Source organism: Camelus bactrianus, chromosome 2, assembly GCF_048773025.1.
Source record: "Camelus bactrianus isolate YW-2024 breed Bactrian camel chromosome 2, ASM4877302v1, whole genome shotgun sequence".
Classification (NCBI taxonomy): Eukaryota; Metazoa; Chordata; class Mammalia; order Artiodactyla; family Camelidae; genus Camelus; species Camelus bactrianus.
Genome location: NC_133540.1, coordinates 109,570,107 through 109,586,348, shown reverse-complemented (window position 1 = coordinate 109,586,348; position 16,242 = coordinate 109,570,107). Strand labels below are relative to the sequence as shown.

At 39.4% G+C, this 16,242-nt stretch overlaps 1 protein-coding gene across 1 annotated transcript in view; it reads left to right on the top strand.

The window, feature by feature from the left end:
- LOC105074969 (NACHT and WD repeat domain-containing protein 2) overlaps positions 1-16,024 on the top strand; it is an 89,209-nt gene extending 73,185 nt beyond the window's left edge. The window contains exon 3 of the mRNA XM_010962698.3: positions 10,972-16,024. Within this exon, the coding sequence (XP_010961000.2) occupies positions 10,972-11,127 (156 nt within the window). The 3' untranslated portion in view covers positions 11,128-16,024. The remainder of the gene's footprint in view (positions 1-10,971) is intronic.
- The last annotated feature ends 218 nt before the right edge of the window (positions 16,025-16,242 follow it).

Genomic DNA, 16,242 nt, shown 5'->3' with positions numbered 1-16,242 from the left:
CAGGAGGTTTAAATTCCCAAGCTGCCCTCAGTTACTATGTGTCCCATATGCTGAGTTAAGAGCCACTGTTAGTCTCCACCACAGGGAGAGGTGACCACACAAAAGACCTGGGGTGAGAAAACTGGATGGAGCATGGGCCCAGGGTTTGGAACTTATCCACAGCAGGGGACGGTGGCCTGGGTTGTCTGCAGAGCAACACCAGGCTCTGACCAAGCTGAGAGGGAAAGGCCAGTCCATGGGTTACAACTGCCCCAAGCCCAAGCCATGATGCCCCCAACCAGCGGGTGTCACCCGGGGACTGTGCCCTAGAAATCCACTTTTCCCCTTCAGGATAGGAGGCACCCAGACATTACCTCAGGAAAAGGAGCAAGGGAAGGGGGGAGCTGTAGGCTTTTGAGAGAGTCAGCATCTTGATTCAAGAGAGAATAAGCACTTCAAAAAGTCCTCGAAAACATCAGTTCAAACTAAGATTTCAGCCGACTAGAACTGAAAGCTCACTTTATCCTGATAACCAGAGGACAGAGGCTTAGGCTGGAGACCCAAACTAGCTTTGGACAAGATAAAAGAAGCTACGTTTTCTAAGCACATCAAAGTTGTAGGCCAAGTGAAATTATGCGAGTCTTTTATTAGCTTGATCTTACTAATGTTTACTGAACAAGATGATTACTTAGCCTCACGGTGAAGGCTCACCATCAGTTGTGTTCACTTGCTTCCCCTCCCCGGCCCTCTGTCCTGTCGAGCACAATCTCCTTCTCTGTACACATTTTTTTCTCCCAACTGCCTGCCTGCTCAGGAATCTCGGAATGCATTTTGCCTCCTGAGTTGCCAAAATCCGTCCTTGGCTTTCTAATTGACAGGCCATGTTGTGATGCCCTTGGTCCTTTCTCCACATTGTCAACTAATCACTCCTTCTCCATTTTCTGTTAATCAAATGTATGCTGCTTTCTAGAGGGAAGTGCATCTCCCCTCATTGAATCACACATCGTTCTGCTCAGGCCAGCGCTTCAATTTGTCTGGCTCACTTCGCATTTCAGTTCTGTCCATCAAAGCCTGGACAGGGCTTACCAAGTTGATATTCTGTAAAAGTCTTAGAAGCCTGTTACCTCATCCTTCTCCCTTCCATGGGCCAGTTTATAAAAAGGGGGAAGGAAGATTAATAGAGAAGATAAAAGGGAAGGAAAGGACTATTATCATCATTGACCTTCCTTGCTCCTGTTGAATTGTAAATATTGGCTCAACATTTCTGCAGTGTGGAATGTCTCTTCAAGGATCCTCGGGCCTGACTTCCCAAGATAGCATTACTGGTCCTCCTTTCCTTTGTGCATATAGGCCATCTTATATAAAGCAGTCGCATTGTGGGAAACTCCAGAGTTTGCTGAATATTTAGCACAATTTATTCTGCTAAATTGTGGCTGTTTGATTACCCGAACTCTAGAAATCACCAAAAAGATTAGTCCCTCAATAAACAGAATGAGAGATCCCCATTTGCAGGTCACCTCTAAGTGTCCCAGTGGAGTCCAGTCACCATGAAGCCTTTCTCCAGTTCCGAACACAGGGTAGCTCTTTCCATCCTCATTTTCTGTCTCTGATGGGAAGGAGAGGAGACCTTATTAACAAGTCCCTGCACAGTTAAAGAACTCTTGTTTAAGAGGCCCACTTTGTCAATATTTAGTTATAAACCACTGAAAAAGTAACTTAAGCTAAGTTCTCTTATTTGTAAAGCAAAGTGGTTCTTCAACCTGATCTTGTTTCCTTCCAGCTCCCAAAATGATGATGCTGTGAGTGGATCGGCTTGGTGTGGGCAGGCCGGGTCCTGATCGGCTCGGTGTGGGCAGGCCGGGTCCCTTGCGTCTTTGCAGTGCTGTTCTGTCTAGAAGGGCCTCTTACCCTCTCTGAAGAACAGTCTCCTATGCATGTATCCTTCAGGTCCAGGCTTCTGTCTTGCTTCCTCACCGATGTCTACCCAAATCGCCAGGGTAGATTAAGGTGCTTGCTCCCATGGGCATCATTCATTTATTCACAGACATTTATTGAGCCTCTGCTCTGCGTCAGGCTGAGTTGAGGGTGCAGTGGATGCCATAGTGTTGAAAACAGTCCCTGCCCTCATGGAGTCTAGTCTCACAGAGAATGTAGTCATCCACAGGGGCCAGGGTGATGCTTGCTGCGGAGGAAATTCAGGGAGCTCTGGACGTGCATAATGCGGGGGTGAGGATGCGTCATTAAACCTAGAGGCGTCAGAAAGGGCCGCTGAGGACCTGGTGTCTGTGCTGAACGCTGAAGAATGGGTCGATGGAGATGGCCAGGTTAAAAAGAATATTTCAGTCAGAAGGAACATTTATAAGCAAATTTGGGGAAGGAACTTTAACATTATGTAGTACTCACTGCCTGCCAGGCACTTACTCTCAGCACAATGTGTACATGAACGTGCTTAGTCGTTGCTGTGAGCCAAGGAGGTAAATTCTATCTTCCACATTTCATTCAATAAGGACACTCAGAAATATAGAAGTAAATAATTGCAAGAGATCCCACAGCTAATAAATGGCAGAGTCAGAATTTGAACTAAAGCAGTTTGTCCCAGTGCCTGTGCTCTGAACTACTGTACCAAAAAGCCTATTTTCATACATTCACAAAAACTGATAGAGATAGGTATAGGAATGTAAGTATAAGTGTAATGTATGCATGTAAATATACAGACTCACACATACACACGTTACACACGCACGTATTTGAGGAGTATGTGTACAGCCAGAACCTGACCCATGAGGGAGAACATGGCATCAGATGAGTTTGGAGAGCTGGGCGGGGACTAGGTGGTGGAGGATCTCACAAATTAGGTCATAGCTTCTAGGCACTGTCATCAAGGTGACGAGAAGCGCTGTGAAATAATGTGAACAGCCTCTACTACTTGCTACTACCTGTGTGATTCCAAGCAAGTTGCTTCTCTAAGCCTCAACTTTCTCATCTATAAAACAGGGATAATATTTCTGTCTAGTCCTAAGTTTAAGGAGTAAATAAGTTACTCTGTATAGTGTCTGGAAGAATGAAAGGAAATCTTAGCTATGGCGATCAGATTTGCATCTTAAAAAGACCCCGCTGCCTGCAGTGTAGTGAACGGATTAGAAGGAGCAAGTACGGAAGCAAGGGGCTAATTAGGGAAGCCCCCGAGGGATACAGGCACACGTACACTCAGGCTCCCTCCCATATGGTGGTTGCTGAAATCCCACCGACAGGAACAGAGCCAGCTTGGGGTTTTTCACTCAGGCGCACTGTTTGTTTGTGGCCAGGTGTCCTGCCCCGAAGGAAGTTGGTATCCAGTTGCACCTGGGTCCGGTTCCTTTATGCGGCGAGCTCAGACTCCAGCACAGACTCAACACAGATGCTCAGTGGCTCCTGGCTTGCAGCTTCTCTGCCTCTAACAACTCCTGGTACCTTCTCTCCGTCCCCAAGTTCATTCAGCCTTGATAGTCAGAGGCCTGCCTTTGTGAAGGGCTTAGTTCTTCCTTACCATCACACTGTGACTGTTAGGGCTGTCCAGCAGCTGAATATCCAGGACACAGAGGCTTCAGGTCTGAGCTGTTAGTCGTCTTTTTGAGGCTTTGGATGAAGCCTCATCCTACCTCATACCGTTGGATCCTCTTTCTTTCTGGTGATCGTGTGTGACACTAGGACCAGCCAGTTCTGCCTGGGCTCGATTTAGGACCTGATTTTCCCAGAAATGTCTATCTTAGTCATGCTGCCATACAGCCTAGTCAGATTTGTCAGGACCAAGAGAAAAATTGCTGGTGACCTAAAGTCGTCAGTGTTTGCCGTTGTTCTAGTAAAAGTGTTGCCGTGCATGGTGTGGACCTCAAAAGGAGTTTTTTTTTTTTCCTTGCACCCCATGCATCTGGGGACAGTCATTCTAACTAGAGCAAGAATTGACAGATCTATAAGTATTAACTTACTACTGGTAGACAATATCTGACCTAGGCTGAGGTTTAAGACTCCTCCCTGCTTACTTTCTCCTGAGATGAGCATTCTGGTAACAGGACGCAACTACTAAAATACAGTTGAATGAGTGCTGTCTTCACTTCTGTGTTGACCTTGAAAGTTATGTCCATAGCACAATAATGTCCTGTTCAGAGCTTTCTGGGCCTGCTTTGTGTTCTTCTGAATATTTTCAGTGGTGTCAGATGTAAGAATAGATTGTGATTTTTTTCAAAGAGTTAAAGGTCTTTTCAAAGCCATATCTTACAAACATAAAGGCCAGGGAGGTTAAAGAAATGTCATTTTAATAAAAACAAACTCCCAACTATAAAGTGATGAGAGTTTTTTCAACACAAAATGAGGTAATTCCTACAGAGGAAGTGTCCGGAGCAACAGCAGAATCATTGGAATGAGTGCGTAGCCTCCCATCCTAATAACTTGAACAGCCTTCGTTTCAATAGTGTGTTTGTTTGAAAGCAAAATCAGACATATTGTCTCTGCAGTTACATTTTTGTTTTGCATTCAGTTAGTGTCACGTGGCATAGGAAAATTGAGAAGGAAAATGTTTTGGAAAATATTTAAATTCAAAGACTCTGAAGAAAGGAAAGGCCATTATGAACTGAAATTTGACCTTTTTGTTTTGTTTTGGTAAAGGGTAAGGTTATTATTTGTTTCTTACAGGTTGCTTTACTGATTGTTCAGGAATCTTGGTATTTCAATGATTATGTCTAATTTCAAGCGGCAAAATTTGTTAGGGCATTTAATTGCTGGCTTTTTGTTTTCAGACCAATTCAGCACCTTTTAATAAGCATGATAAATTTGCTTCCCTAAGAATATTTTTAAACAAGTTGGATGGTTTTAAGCGAAAAAAGATCAAATCAAATTACTTTCCTGAGCTTTTATACTTAATGATGAAATAAGTAAAGGCACAGAAGATGTGCTGTCAACAAGGTAGTATTCCAATAAATAGTAAATTAGATTCCAGTGTCTGCAGTGCCTGGACATTAGGCCAAAAGCTTAAGCTTAATTTTTTAAAGTACGTAATAAATCTTGTCTCGTTGAGCACTTTGGGTTCCAACTGCTTCTTGCCAGTTATTGATCATGTGGACAGAGGCATCTGTTTGCCCGTAATGGCGTTTTGTGTTGCATAAGCGAGATGTTTCATCTATTTATTTCATCTTTATCTTCACAGTTGCTTGATTTTATTTTTCATCATTTTCCGCTCATAAAGACATTTGAGAAGGAACAATATAAGGGAGAAAAGCTGGAAGTAAGAGAATATTTAAACAAAGCTACTAAAGCAAGGCGACATGGGTTATAAAGGCCTGGATGAAGGCAAGTGGTGGCCAAACTTTAAGGAAATGACAGATGCATGGACTATTATAAAAGACTCCCATAGGTGGCAAATAGATCATGTGACGCTTAGGCTTCTGTTTAAAAATATAAATGAAAGCCTTGTTTTGACTTTTACCCTGGTCATTCGGTCCACATATGTTTAGTTAGATCTTAGTGCTTAGCTCTTAGTATACTAGGTGCTTGACTTAAACATATTCTGTTCTTGCACTCAATTCTGTGAGTAGGAGATGTAAGACCTGTAGAAAATCACAGTACAAGCTAGATGTGCAAAGTGTCATTGAGTTATAATTCAGTTCACATATCATAAAATTTGCCCATTTAAAGTGTACAGTTCAGTGGTTTTTAGTGTATTCACAGTTGTATAAGCATTACAAAGTCAATTTTAGAACATTTCCATCACCCAAAAAAGAAATTCTGTCCCCTTTGGCTGTCACTCCCTAATTGTCCTATTCTGCTCTCTCCCAGCCCTAGCCAACCATTCATCTACTTTTTGACTCTGTAGATTTGCCTAATGTAGACATTTCATATACATGGAATCATACAGCCGGTGGTCTTTTGTAACCAGCTTCTTTCACCTAGGATACTGTTTTCAAGGCTTAGCCATGTTATATTATGTATCAGTACTTCATTACTTTTTATTGCCAGAAACTACTCCATTGGGTGGCTGTATACCACATTTTATGTATCCATTGATCACTTGATGAACACTTGTATTCTTTCCACTTTTGGGCTATTATGAATAATGAATGCTGTTATGAACATTCATGTACAAGTTTTTGTCTAGACATAGGTTTTCATCTCTCTTGGGTGTATACCTAGGAGAATTGCTGGATCATGGAGTAACTGCCATACTATTTTATATTCTCTCCAGCAGTGTATGAAGTTTCCAGTTTCTCCACATCCTTATGAACACTTCTTGTGGTCTTTTTGATTATAGCCATCCTAGTGGGTGTGAAGTGTTAATTTCATTGTAGTTTTGATTTGCAATCCCCTGATGACTAATGATACTATCTTTTCATGTGTCTATTGGCAATCTGTATATATTCTGTGAAGAAATGGTTACTCACTTCTTTTGTCCATTTTTAATTGGGTTGTCTTATTTTGTTGTGGGAGTTTCTTATGTATCCTAGATACAAATATATTGTCAAATATGATTTGCAAATATTTTCTTCCATTCTGAGGGTGCTCTCTTCCCTTACTTGACAGTGTCTTTTGAAGCATAAACTTTTTTAATTTGAAGAAGTCCAATTTATCTTTTTTTGGGGGGGTTACTTTTTCTTTCCTGTAATATCTAAGAAACCATTGTCAAATTCAAAGTCACAAAGATGTTTTCTATAAAACTATAGTTTTAACTCTTAATTTATGTCTTGATCTATTTCTACTTTTTATATATGACATGTGGTAAAGGATTAAACTTTGTTCTTTTGCATGTAGATGTCCAGTTGCCTCAATACTATTTGTTCATTCTTCATTGAATTATTTTGGCACCCTTCTTGAAATCAGTTGACCATAAATATGAGAACTTATTTAAGGGTTTTCAGTTATATTCCATTGAGTATACTTAATGCCAGTATCACACTGTCTTAATTATTGCAGCTTTATAATAGGTTTGAAACCTGGAAGTGTGAGTCCTCCAACTTTGTTCTCCTTTTACAAGATTGTTTTGGCTATTCTGGATCTCTTGAATTTCCGTATGAATTTTAGGAGCAGCTTTCTGTAAATAAGCCAGCTGGGAGTTTTATACTGATTGCATTGAATCTGTAGATTAATTTGGGGAGTATTGCTATCTTAACAATATTTAGTCTCCTAATCCATTTATATGGGATGTCTTTCAATGATATTTAGTAATTTTCAGAGTATAAATTTTGCATTTCCTTTGTTAAATTTATCCCTAAGCTTTTTATTCTTTCTGATGCTTTTTAAAATGGACTTTTACAATCTTAGGTTGCTCACCGCTAGCACATAGAACAATTGGGTTTTATATATTGATCTTGTATCCTAAAACCTTGCACTACTCATTGGTTCCAACAGTTTAGTGGTTTCTTTAGGGTATTCAATATTCAAGATTATGTCATCTATGAATAAAGGTAGATCTACTTCTTCCTTTCCTATATCAATGCATTTTATTTCTTTTTCTTGCCAAGTTGCCCTGGCTGGAATCTCCAGTATGGTGTTGAATAAAGATGATGAAGGTGGATATCTTTCTCTTGCTCCTAATCTTAGGAGGAAAGCTTTGTCTTAAGTATGGTGTTAGATGTAGTTTTTTCATCCATGACTTTCATTCAAGTTGAGAAAGTTAATTTCTATTCCTGGTTTGTTCAGTGTTTTGTTTTGTTTTTTTTTTTTTTTTTATCATGAAGGGGTGTTGGATTTTGTCAGATGTTTATTTCCATGTCTGTTGAGATTGCCCATGAGGCTTCTGCCCTTTATTAATACATAGTGTCCTCCATTACTGGATTTTCTGATGCTAAACCAATACTGCCTTCCTGGGATTCATCCTTCTCAGCTGTGTTGTATAATCCTTTTAATATGCTGCTGTGTTAGGGGTTTTGGTATTTTTGTTGAGAATGTTTATTTTCATAAGAGATAATACTTTGTATTTTTCTTGATACTTTTGTCTGGCTTTGGTACCAGGATCACACTGGTCTCATAAATTTGGGAGGTATTCTCTTATAATTTTTGAAGACTAGATAATTGGTATTAATTCTTTTTTAAATATTTGGTAGAATTCACCAGTGCATCCATCTGGCCCTAGGCTTTTCTTTCTGTGTTACGATTTAGTCTCTCAACTTATTAAAAATGTCTTCACATTTTCTATTTTGTCTTGTGTCAATTTATTTAACTTATCTCTCTAGGAATTTTTTTATTTCATCTAAGTAATCTAACTCATTAGCATACAGTTGGCCATAGTATTCTCTAATAATCCTTTTATTTCTGTAAATTCAGTAATAATGGCCTCTCATTCACCTTTGATTCTAGGAAATTGACTCTTTTTTTCTTTTTTTCATTTTGTTGATCTCTTCAAAGAACCAACTTTTGGTTTCATTGATACTCTGTTTCATTAATTTCCATTGTAGTATAGTATTTCCTTCCTTCTGCTTGCTCTGAATTGTTCTCCTTTCCCTGTTGCCTCAAATTACTGAACTCTTTCTTCATTTTTAATATAGGCTTTTACAGCTCTAAATTCCCTCTAAAAACTATTTACCTACATCCCATAAGTTGTGATGTGTTGAGAAGAATGTTGTTGGGTAGATTGTCCTATAGACATGTTAGAGCTAGTTGGCTTATAGTATCACTACAGTTTTCTAGGTTTTTGTTCATCTTCTTCCTAGTTGTTCCCACTATTGAATGAGATATTTCAGTCTCCAACTATTATAGTTGAATTATCAATTTCTTGTCAGTTTGTGCTTCATGTATTTTAAGGCTTTATTGTTCATAGCATATACATTTATAATTGTTACATCTTCTTGATAGATTGACCTTTTTATCATGATAAAATATCCTTCTTCATCTCTAATTATATTGTTTTAAAATTTCTTTTGTCTGGTAGTATAGCCACATGCGTTTTCTTATGGTTGCTGTTTGCATAATAAATCTTTTTCCATCCTTTTAAAATGTGTCTCCTGTAGAAGCACATAGTTGAATCTTGTTTTTATCCAGTCTGATAATCTCTGCCTTTGGATTATTTAAACCATTCACACTAAATGGTACTATTGACGTAGTGGATTTACATCTGCCATTTTACTTTTTTTCCCTCTGTCTCATGTCCTTTATGTTTCTCTATTCCTCTTGTACTTTCTTGCTTTATATTAAGTAAATATTTTCTGTCATAACATTTTAATTTGTATAATGATTTTTTTCACTATATTTTTGAGTTAGTTTCTTTGTAGTTATTTTAAGGCATCTACATCTTAAGTTAGTATACATCATAAGTAGATTCTGTTAATTCCAGTGAGCTACAGAAAGAATACTCCCATATAGCTCTATTACTTTTTCTCCCTTTTTGTGCTATTGTTAAATATGCAACATCTAATTACAAATCCAAAGACATAATTATTACTTTATATAACTTTGTCACTTAAGATGTGAGAGGAATAGCAGGTATATATTTATAGCTTTTGTGATATTAACTATCATATTTACCATTTGTTTTTCATTCATTCTATACCTTTCTTCAGATATTATAGTGTCAGCCAAAAGGAGGGGGACCAAGTTCTGTGTATGGTTGTTTGTGCATGGCACAACTAAGGGTTGCCATTCACATTGCAGTTGTTATTATGACAATTTATTGGCAGATGGCCAAAAATGTCTTTTTCTAGTTATTTCAGTATATGAGGCTCAGTAATTCACAGTTCTGTCCAATTAAACTTTCTGTGATTGTGAAGTATTCTATTTCTGTACTTTCCAATATGGGAGGCAGTAACCAGTGAGCACTGTTGAGCACTTCAACTAAAATTTTAATTTTAATTAATTTATATTTAGTTTTAAATAACTCCAGCTAAGGGCTCTCATATTTGAAAGTGAAATTATAATCTGATGTCCCTCTCTTTTAATATTGTGATTAAACTTTGTAAGTTAGACTAAAGGGACGAACCTCAAAATCAGTCCTGATAGTTTCATATGTTATGAAATTCATGGACTGAGTCATGGGAATGGTTTTTTTAAAGAAGCTGTTATATTTCTATCAGCCATCTAAAAATGCAGATAGACAAAAATCTTGTCCAGACACTCTTGTGCGGGGCATTGGCCAAATACACAGAGTACTTAGGGCACAGGCAGTGGAGGACCCATACAAACAGCCAGCAAGGGGGTTTGGAGGTGGTTCTTTTTTCTGCTTGTGAGAAACAGGAAAGGAAAAGAAGACATCTTCAAAGCTACAATTAGGAACATTTACCTTATGCAGATAGCAGTTGAGTAAAGGGAATGAAACTGCTCTCCATAGCAAATTTTTCAGAGTGTACTTGTAAAAGTTTTTACAGACTCTCTCAATCTTCGCTCGTCGCCTTTGAAGTGAGGAGACAGAGGATCCCATTATCCTCACTTCTCAGGAAAGCATACCTTTCATGGTTTTCCATACGTGTTTTTCAGCTACGTATTGATGAAAGCCAAGCTGCTTACAGATAAGATATAAGCAAAATGTCCCCGTGGGATAACAGGTTTCTCTTTTTAATTTTTTTTAAAGAAATGTCACTGTGTAACTCAGGGTACATGTGAATGCCCATTGCGTTTTTCCCTTCTCATATTGAGACACACAGTAACATTAGACACTGTTACTTGTCTCAGATAACGTAGTGATCATATCCCAGCTGCTTTGAAACTTCTGAAACCCTGCTACTGTTTCAATGTAATGAACACCTGCATTGCAAAGCCTCTGACATTTAATATTTTGTTTTCCCTGGGCCCATGTCAACAGTATAATTTCTTCTTTTGTTTCTGATTATAACGTTCATACCCAAACCATCCTGGGATTAAAAAGAATACCTTTTTAAACTGATCTTAAAATATCATTTTCCCTCTCTAAGGGGAAACATACTGCAAAGAGAAAGGTTAAAGTCACGTTAACTTAATATTGTGAATACGAGTAAAGCCTACAGGTAAATTGAATTTGCCACCAGGTGAATTAACACTGCCTCATCCTTTGGTCCCCAGGTTATAGATCTGTACTGGGGAATTGATGAAGATGAATGGGACAGCCCCGAGCTCCAGAAGACCCGCATGAAGCTGCTTGAGGACTGTTTGAAAACTTCTGCAGGTCCATGTTTTGTTGTGGGTATAAAAACACTAATGCTTTCTATTAAATTGTAGAGGAATATGAGAATTCTTGCTGATTCGTGATTCTTAGGGGGCTTTTTAAATGGGGAAAAAATTCTTGCTTTTTATATCTACTTAAAATTTTCGAACTGTTTCCTTGCCCTCAGTGTGTGAGAACAAAACCCTCCGCTTTCCATAAGAAACACTGAGAATTAACAGTGAATAATTTGAAATGGTAATCAGAGAGATGACTTGGGGTTGACGACAGTTTCCACGGCACCTTGTGATCAGCAGTACGGATTACGGGGTCAGCCCTACAGTAATTATTCTATTTTTCCTTCTCTTTTACAATGTAGTGTTCCATCATAGTAGCTCTGTTTCTCAACATTAGAATTTCTGGCATTTTAAAAAAACACAGTGGCTGAAACATTGTTAAACCAAATATACAATGTCAGATCAGCCAATAGGAATTGTTACACGGTAGGGGAAAAAAATTGTTTTTGCAGTGATTTTTCGGCCAGAGATGCTCAAGTGGAACATTATTATTAGTTTATCATTATTTTCTAAAGAACATCCACTCCTCTGTGTAAACACAGTGGTAGTAAGAGAAGTAGGTCACTCTATGGCAGGTGATGGTACAAAATCACTGCCTTAATTTAGCTGAAGAAAGAACCTTATCTTGAATCCAGACAGCAACTAGCCATTGATAGGGAAGTTTGCCCCTTTTGACATAGGATGTTCTGAGGCTGACAGATGAGTATTAAAATTACTAGTAAAGAAAATATATCATATGATTAAAAGCTAGGTTCAGTGTTTCAGTAAAAGAGTTTTTAATATTAATTTGCATGTCCATCTATATAGTCAACTCCACATAGGATTTAAAGTATATGAATGCTCTATAATGTTTTTAGTATGTAGCCAAATTATTCATTTATTCACCCAGTACCTACTAGGATAATGCTGTCCTGGGCCCAGGACTGCTCTTGGTGCTGGGGGTGCGGGAGGTTGACCTATGTGACATGGTCATGTTGTGGGCCAGTGTGTTATGACCTTAGAATCTAAGGTAAATGAAATTACAGAGAGAAACTGTGTCATCCTTATGTGAGGCTAAGAGGACAGAGGAGGCAAAAGTCAAAGAAAAATGTAAAATAGTAAGTCGGATGGTGATAAATGATACAGAGGAGAGGGAATAGCACTGATGGGAGAAGGCCTCACTGATAAGGCGGCTGTAGAGGGGAGACAGGAAAGAGCTGAGTGAATATTGCAGCTGTGAGCTTTCCACAGAGAGGAAGTGGGACCTGGAAGCAGGTGGGTGAGAGGAGAGGTGAGTGTGGGAGCAGAGGCCGTATCATGGGGCTTTGTCATCTTGCAGTTGGCTATTGATTTGACCTTGACATGAGAAGCCAGAGTGTGCTGAGCAGAGGACTGAAGAGATCTGGCTGCTGGGTGTAGGACAGAGGATACAGCAATGAAGAGACCCAATGGAAAGCTAATACAATGCCCAAACAAGAAGAGTGCATCGTTTTAAGGGGGTTGACGACAGGACATCTAAGAACAGTGTCCTGTGGTCTGAACAGAATGCATAAAGTCCTGAAAGCCATGTAGGTATCCAAAGAGCTAGTGGTGGAAGAGGAATTAAGACTTTTTTTCCATGAGTCTTCAGAGGATAGAACTAGACCAGTGGATGGAAATTACAAGGAGACAGACTTTAGCTCCAGGTGAAGCAGTTCGAAGATGCAGCTTTCTCTCTGGTTTTGGGTCACATATCCCGGGGTCTGACTAACATTTCATAACTGTGGGATGTTAGAGCAATGTCTTTACTGTTCTAAGCCTTGGCTTCCTTATCTGTAAAACAGAGATGATGATAATAGTTACCCACCTCCTGGGATCTTTCTGGGGATGAAATGAAATTACAGAACACTTTTATAGTGTCTCACATATAATGACCCACAAAAAGTCTTGTTATTTGTTGTAATCATTATTATTCTCTCCCCAAGCTGTCTAAATTGTAATGAGTGCGTCACCAAAAACGTTGTCATAAAACTAGAAAATAAAACCACTCTGGCAGGGGTGCTTTAGAAGAGATTCAAACATTGGAAGACAAGATAGACTGGGTTCCATCATGTTTAGAGGCATAAAGAGCTATGTGTGTGCCCTGGGGCATCTCTATTACTATGATCTCCACAGCTTTAACTAATCCATCTTCAGAAATTCAGGAATGAGAGAGACATTCTCCCCCTTCTATCACCCTGTAGAGTGTCATACCCAAACTAGCTAAACTTAGTCATGGCCATTAATTCCTATAATATGCTGGTACAGGAATGAATAATTTAAAGACTTTGCAAGTTCATGCAGGTTCTGAAAGTAAAGGTTAACTGTTAGAACATCAGTAGCAACTTCAGAGCGTAAACAAATCATTTATCCCTCCTTCTGCTTCCTGTTACACGTTGACACTCAAGGCAACCACGCTAAATCCCTGTGGATAGAGCCAGGATTATTCACCCTGGTGATCCTAAATCATGCAAGGCTTATTTCACTGCTTATGGGAAAAAGTACATCTCTTATGGCCTTTCCTGTTGTAACTATGGTAACAGTGGGCGCATATGTGTCGCTTTGGAGCTCAAGTTTCCTTGCCCACTGCTCCCTTGTGATATTTCTAGAAGTCATGATGACCCCCGTGTGCTGCAAAGCATGGCATATTACTTCCCCTAGTGCTGAAGTCTTTGGCAAGAACATTTGCCATTGCTGATGGAAAAAAAAAGTTTGTATATCTTCAAAGCCTTCAGACATTAGCCCTTATGTCAGTTACCAATAAATTCAGGACCAAACAAAGCTTTCATTTTCAGCACCCAGGGAATTAAAGCCCAAAGGGAACTTGGACTTAAATGTTGTGTGTACTTGGTTCTTTTCAACTTCATTTCCTAAAAGTTGTCCTTTGGGATATGGCCCCACGTCCTAGAGACATGCAGGATCTGCCTGCTGATCCCAGATTGTTGTTTGTACACATGCTTTTGGTCACTGGTTGGACAGAGGGGTAGAGTAAGGGGCCTGGACAGGTGTCCAGTTCCACTCTGAGGATTAACTTGGGAGACAGCACACTGAGAAGACAGCACCTCTACTGAGAAAGAAGAGCATTTGTAGACGTGTACATAGAGGAAGGCACAGACAGTGGGGAAAACCCAGAATTTTTATTTCATAGCCAGAGTTAGAGCCCTAGTTCTGACAGGGCAAGTCACTGAGCTCACCATGCTTTAATTCTCACATGCATAAGATGGGGAGGGGGAAATAACAGTAAAGTACAAGTAAATGTTGAATAAATACCAAAGTTTTGTTATGGAAACCAAATGTGACGGTGTATGTGAGAATTCTTTGTGAGCTATACAGGGCCACACAACCATTAGTTATTATTAAATTGTGATTTCAGTTATTTTCAAATGAGAATAAAATGTTTGTTTTTATTCATACTGGGCATGTATGTGATGTTGGAAATTTCCCTTTGAAAATGTTGATGAGAGTCTAAATGTAGAAAGTGTTAAGACTTGATTCAGACAGTCAAATATTAAAGAGTTTTAAGTTCATTCTTAACAATGTAAAATGTACAGAGTATATATTAATTTGCTGAAATTTACTTAGTAAGAACTTTACCTACTCCCAAGGAGGGATTTTGAACAGGACTGCAGTTAACAGGAAGACAGCTCACAGTTGAGTCCAAAGTTGCCATATGTTTCTCCTTTTAAGTGCAGAGAATTGCCTCAGCCCTCACAAAGTGTGGAAAAGTTTAGCAGCATCTTTTCCCACCAACCTGTCCCACCCACTTAGTCCATAAAAATCCTTATGAAGGAGGTGAGGAATATTGCCTGTGGGAGAGAGCAGAGTCTGCGTCCATGCTACCTATCCCATCCCGTCCCTCTTCGAGTGCTTGTTTATGGAGGCAGGGGGGTTTCTTCTCATCCCTCCAAATTTGGAGTACTCCAAAAGAATTGCTTGTGGAGTTTGGGCTTTGACTCAGACCTTGAGCAAAGGTCTGCCTCCTGGAAGAAGTTGATAAAGACAAGTACTCTACTGACTTGAAGACCTGGAGTTTGAAAAGCTGAGATAGCTTTAGGGATGCTGCCCCCCAATGTAAGGGTGCTCTGGGGGGTGAAGACAGTATCTCACTACATTCCCTCAATCCACATGTGGAGATTTGCTGAGGGAAAGGGATTGGCAGGTTACCCTAGGAGAGCCAGGTCCAGGCGCCCAATAGAAAGAGGACCAGTTATGATGGAGACAGGTAAGAGGAGGTTCCATGACTTCACATTCAGAGGGTGTTCCCCATCTCTTAGAATCAGGACAAAGGGAATCCGATCTGCGCCACTCTTCTGGGAATTGACAAAGCAATTAACAAGAGTCTCAGGAAGCCAAAGCCCGTGTAGCCATCCTCTCTGGGGCTACCAGATTGCACGGCATTGGATAGAGGAGCAGCCAAGGCCAAAGGAGTGAGACTCCTGCCATCATTCTTACCTGAGTGTTTAATCTGATGCTGAAGCAGCCTTCCCACCCACCCCACAACATACACACACACACTGCCAGCAGTGGCACAGATGACTCGGGACAGAGAAGGAGCAGGCCATACTCTTGCCTACCACAGGGAAGGCAACCACTCCTGGCAGCCACTCTTAAAACCAGCATATACAAAGTGGAAAGAAGGAAGCTCAGAGATACATTTTGGGTTGGGCTAGATTTTAAACCAGCAATATGAAAACATAAGGAATTGGATTGAGAAATCTATTATTCAGCAAGTTTAAGTTTTTCAACTAGCCAGAAAAGACAAAGTCAAGTCCACAGATGTTATTGGTAAAAATCAAATCATTCCATATTTGTACATCACTGATAGTAGTGAATTAAATCTACAGCATACTGACCAGTTCATCGTCACCTAACTGTGTCACCAAAGTTCCTTCAAAGTGAATTATGCCCACTTGATAGTTCAAGTTTAGTTTCTTTCTTTAAATAACTTTATTTAAGAAATTCATACAATGAGAGTTCTTAAATCATTGAGTTTGAAGAAAATGTTAGTGTTTTTATAACAATTTAGTTTTTGGAAACTAAATTCTATCTACATTTTATCTACATTTCACCTTTGATTTACCATTTTAGGTATACTAAATATTTTAGGCATAGTAAATA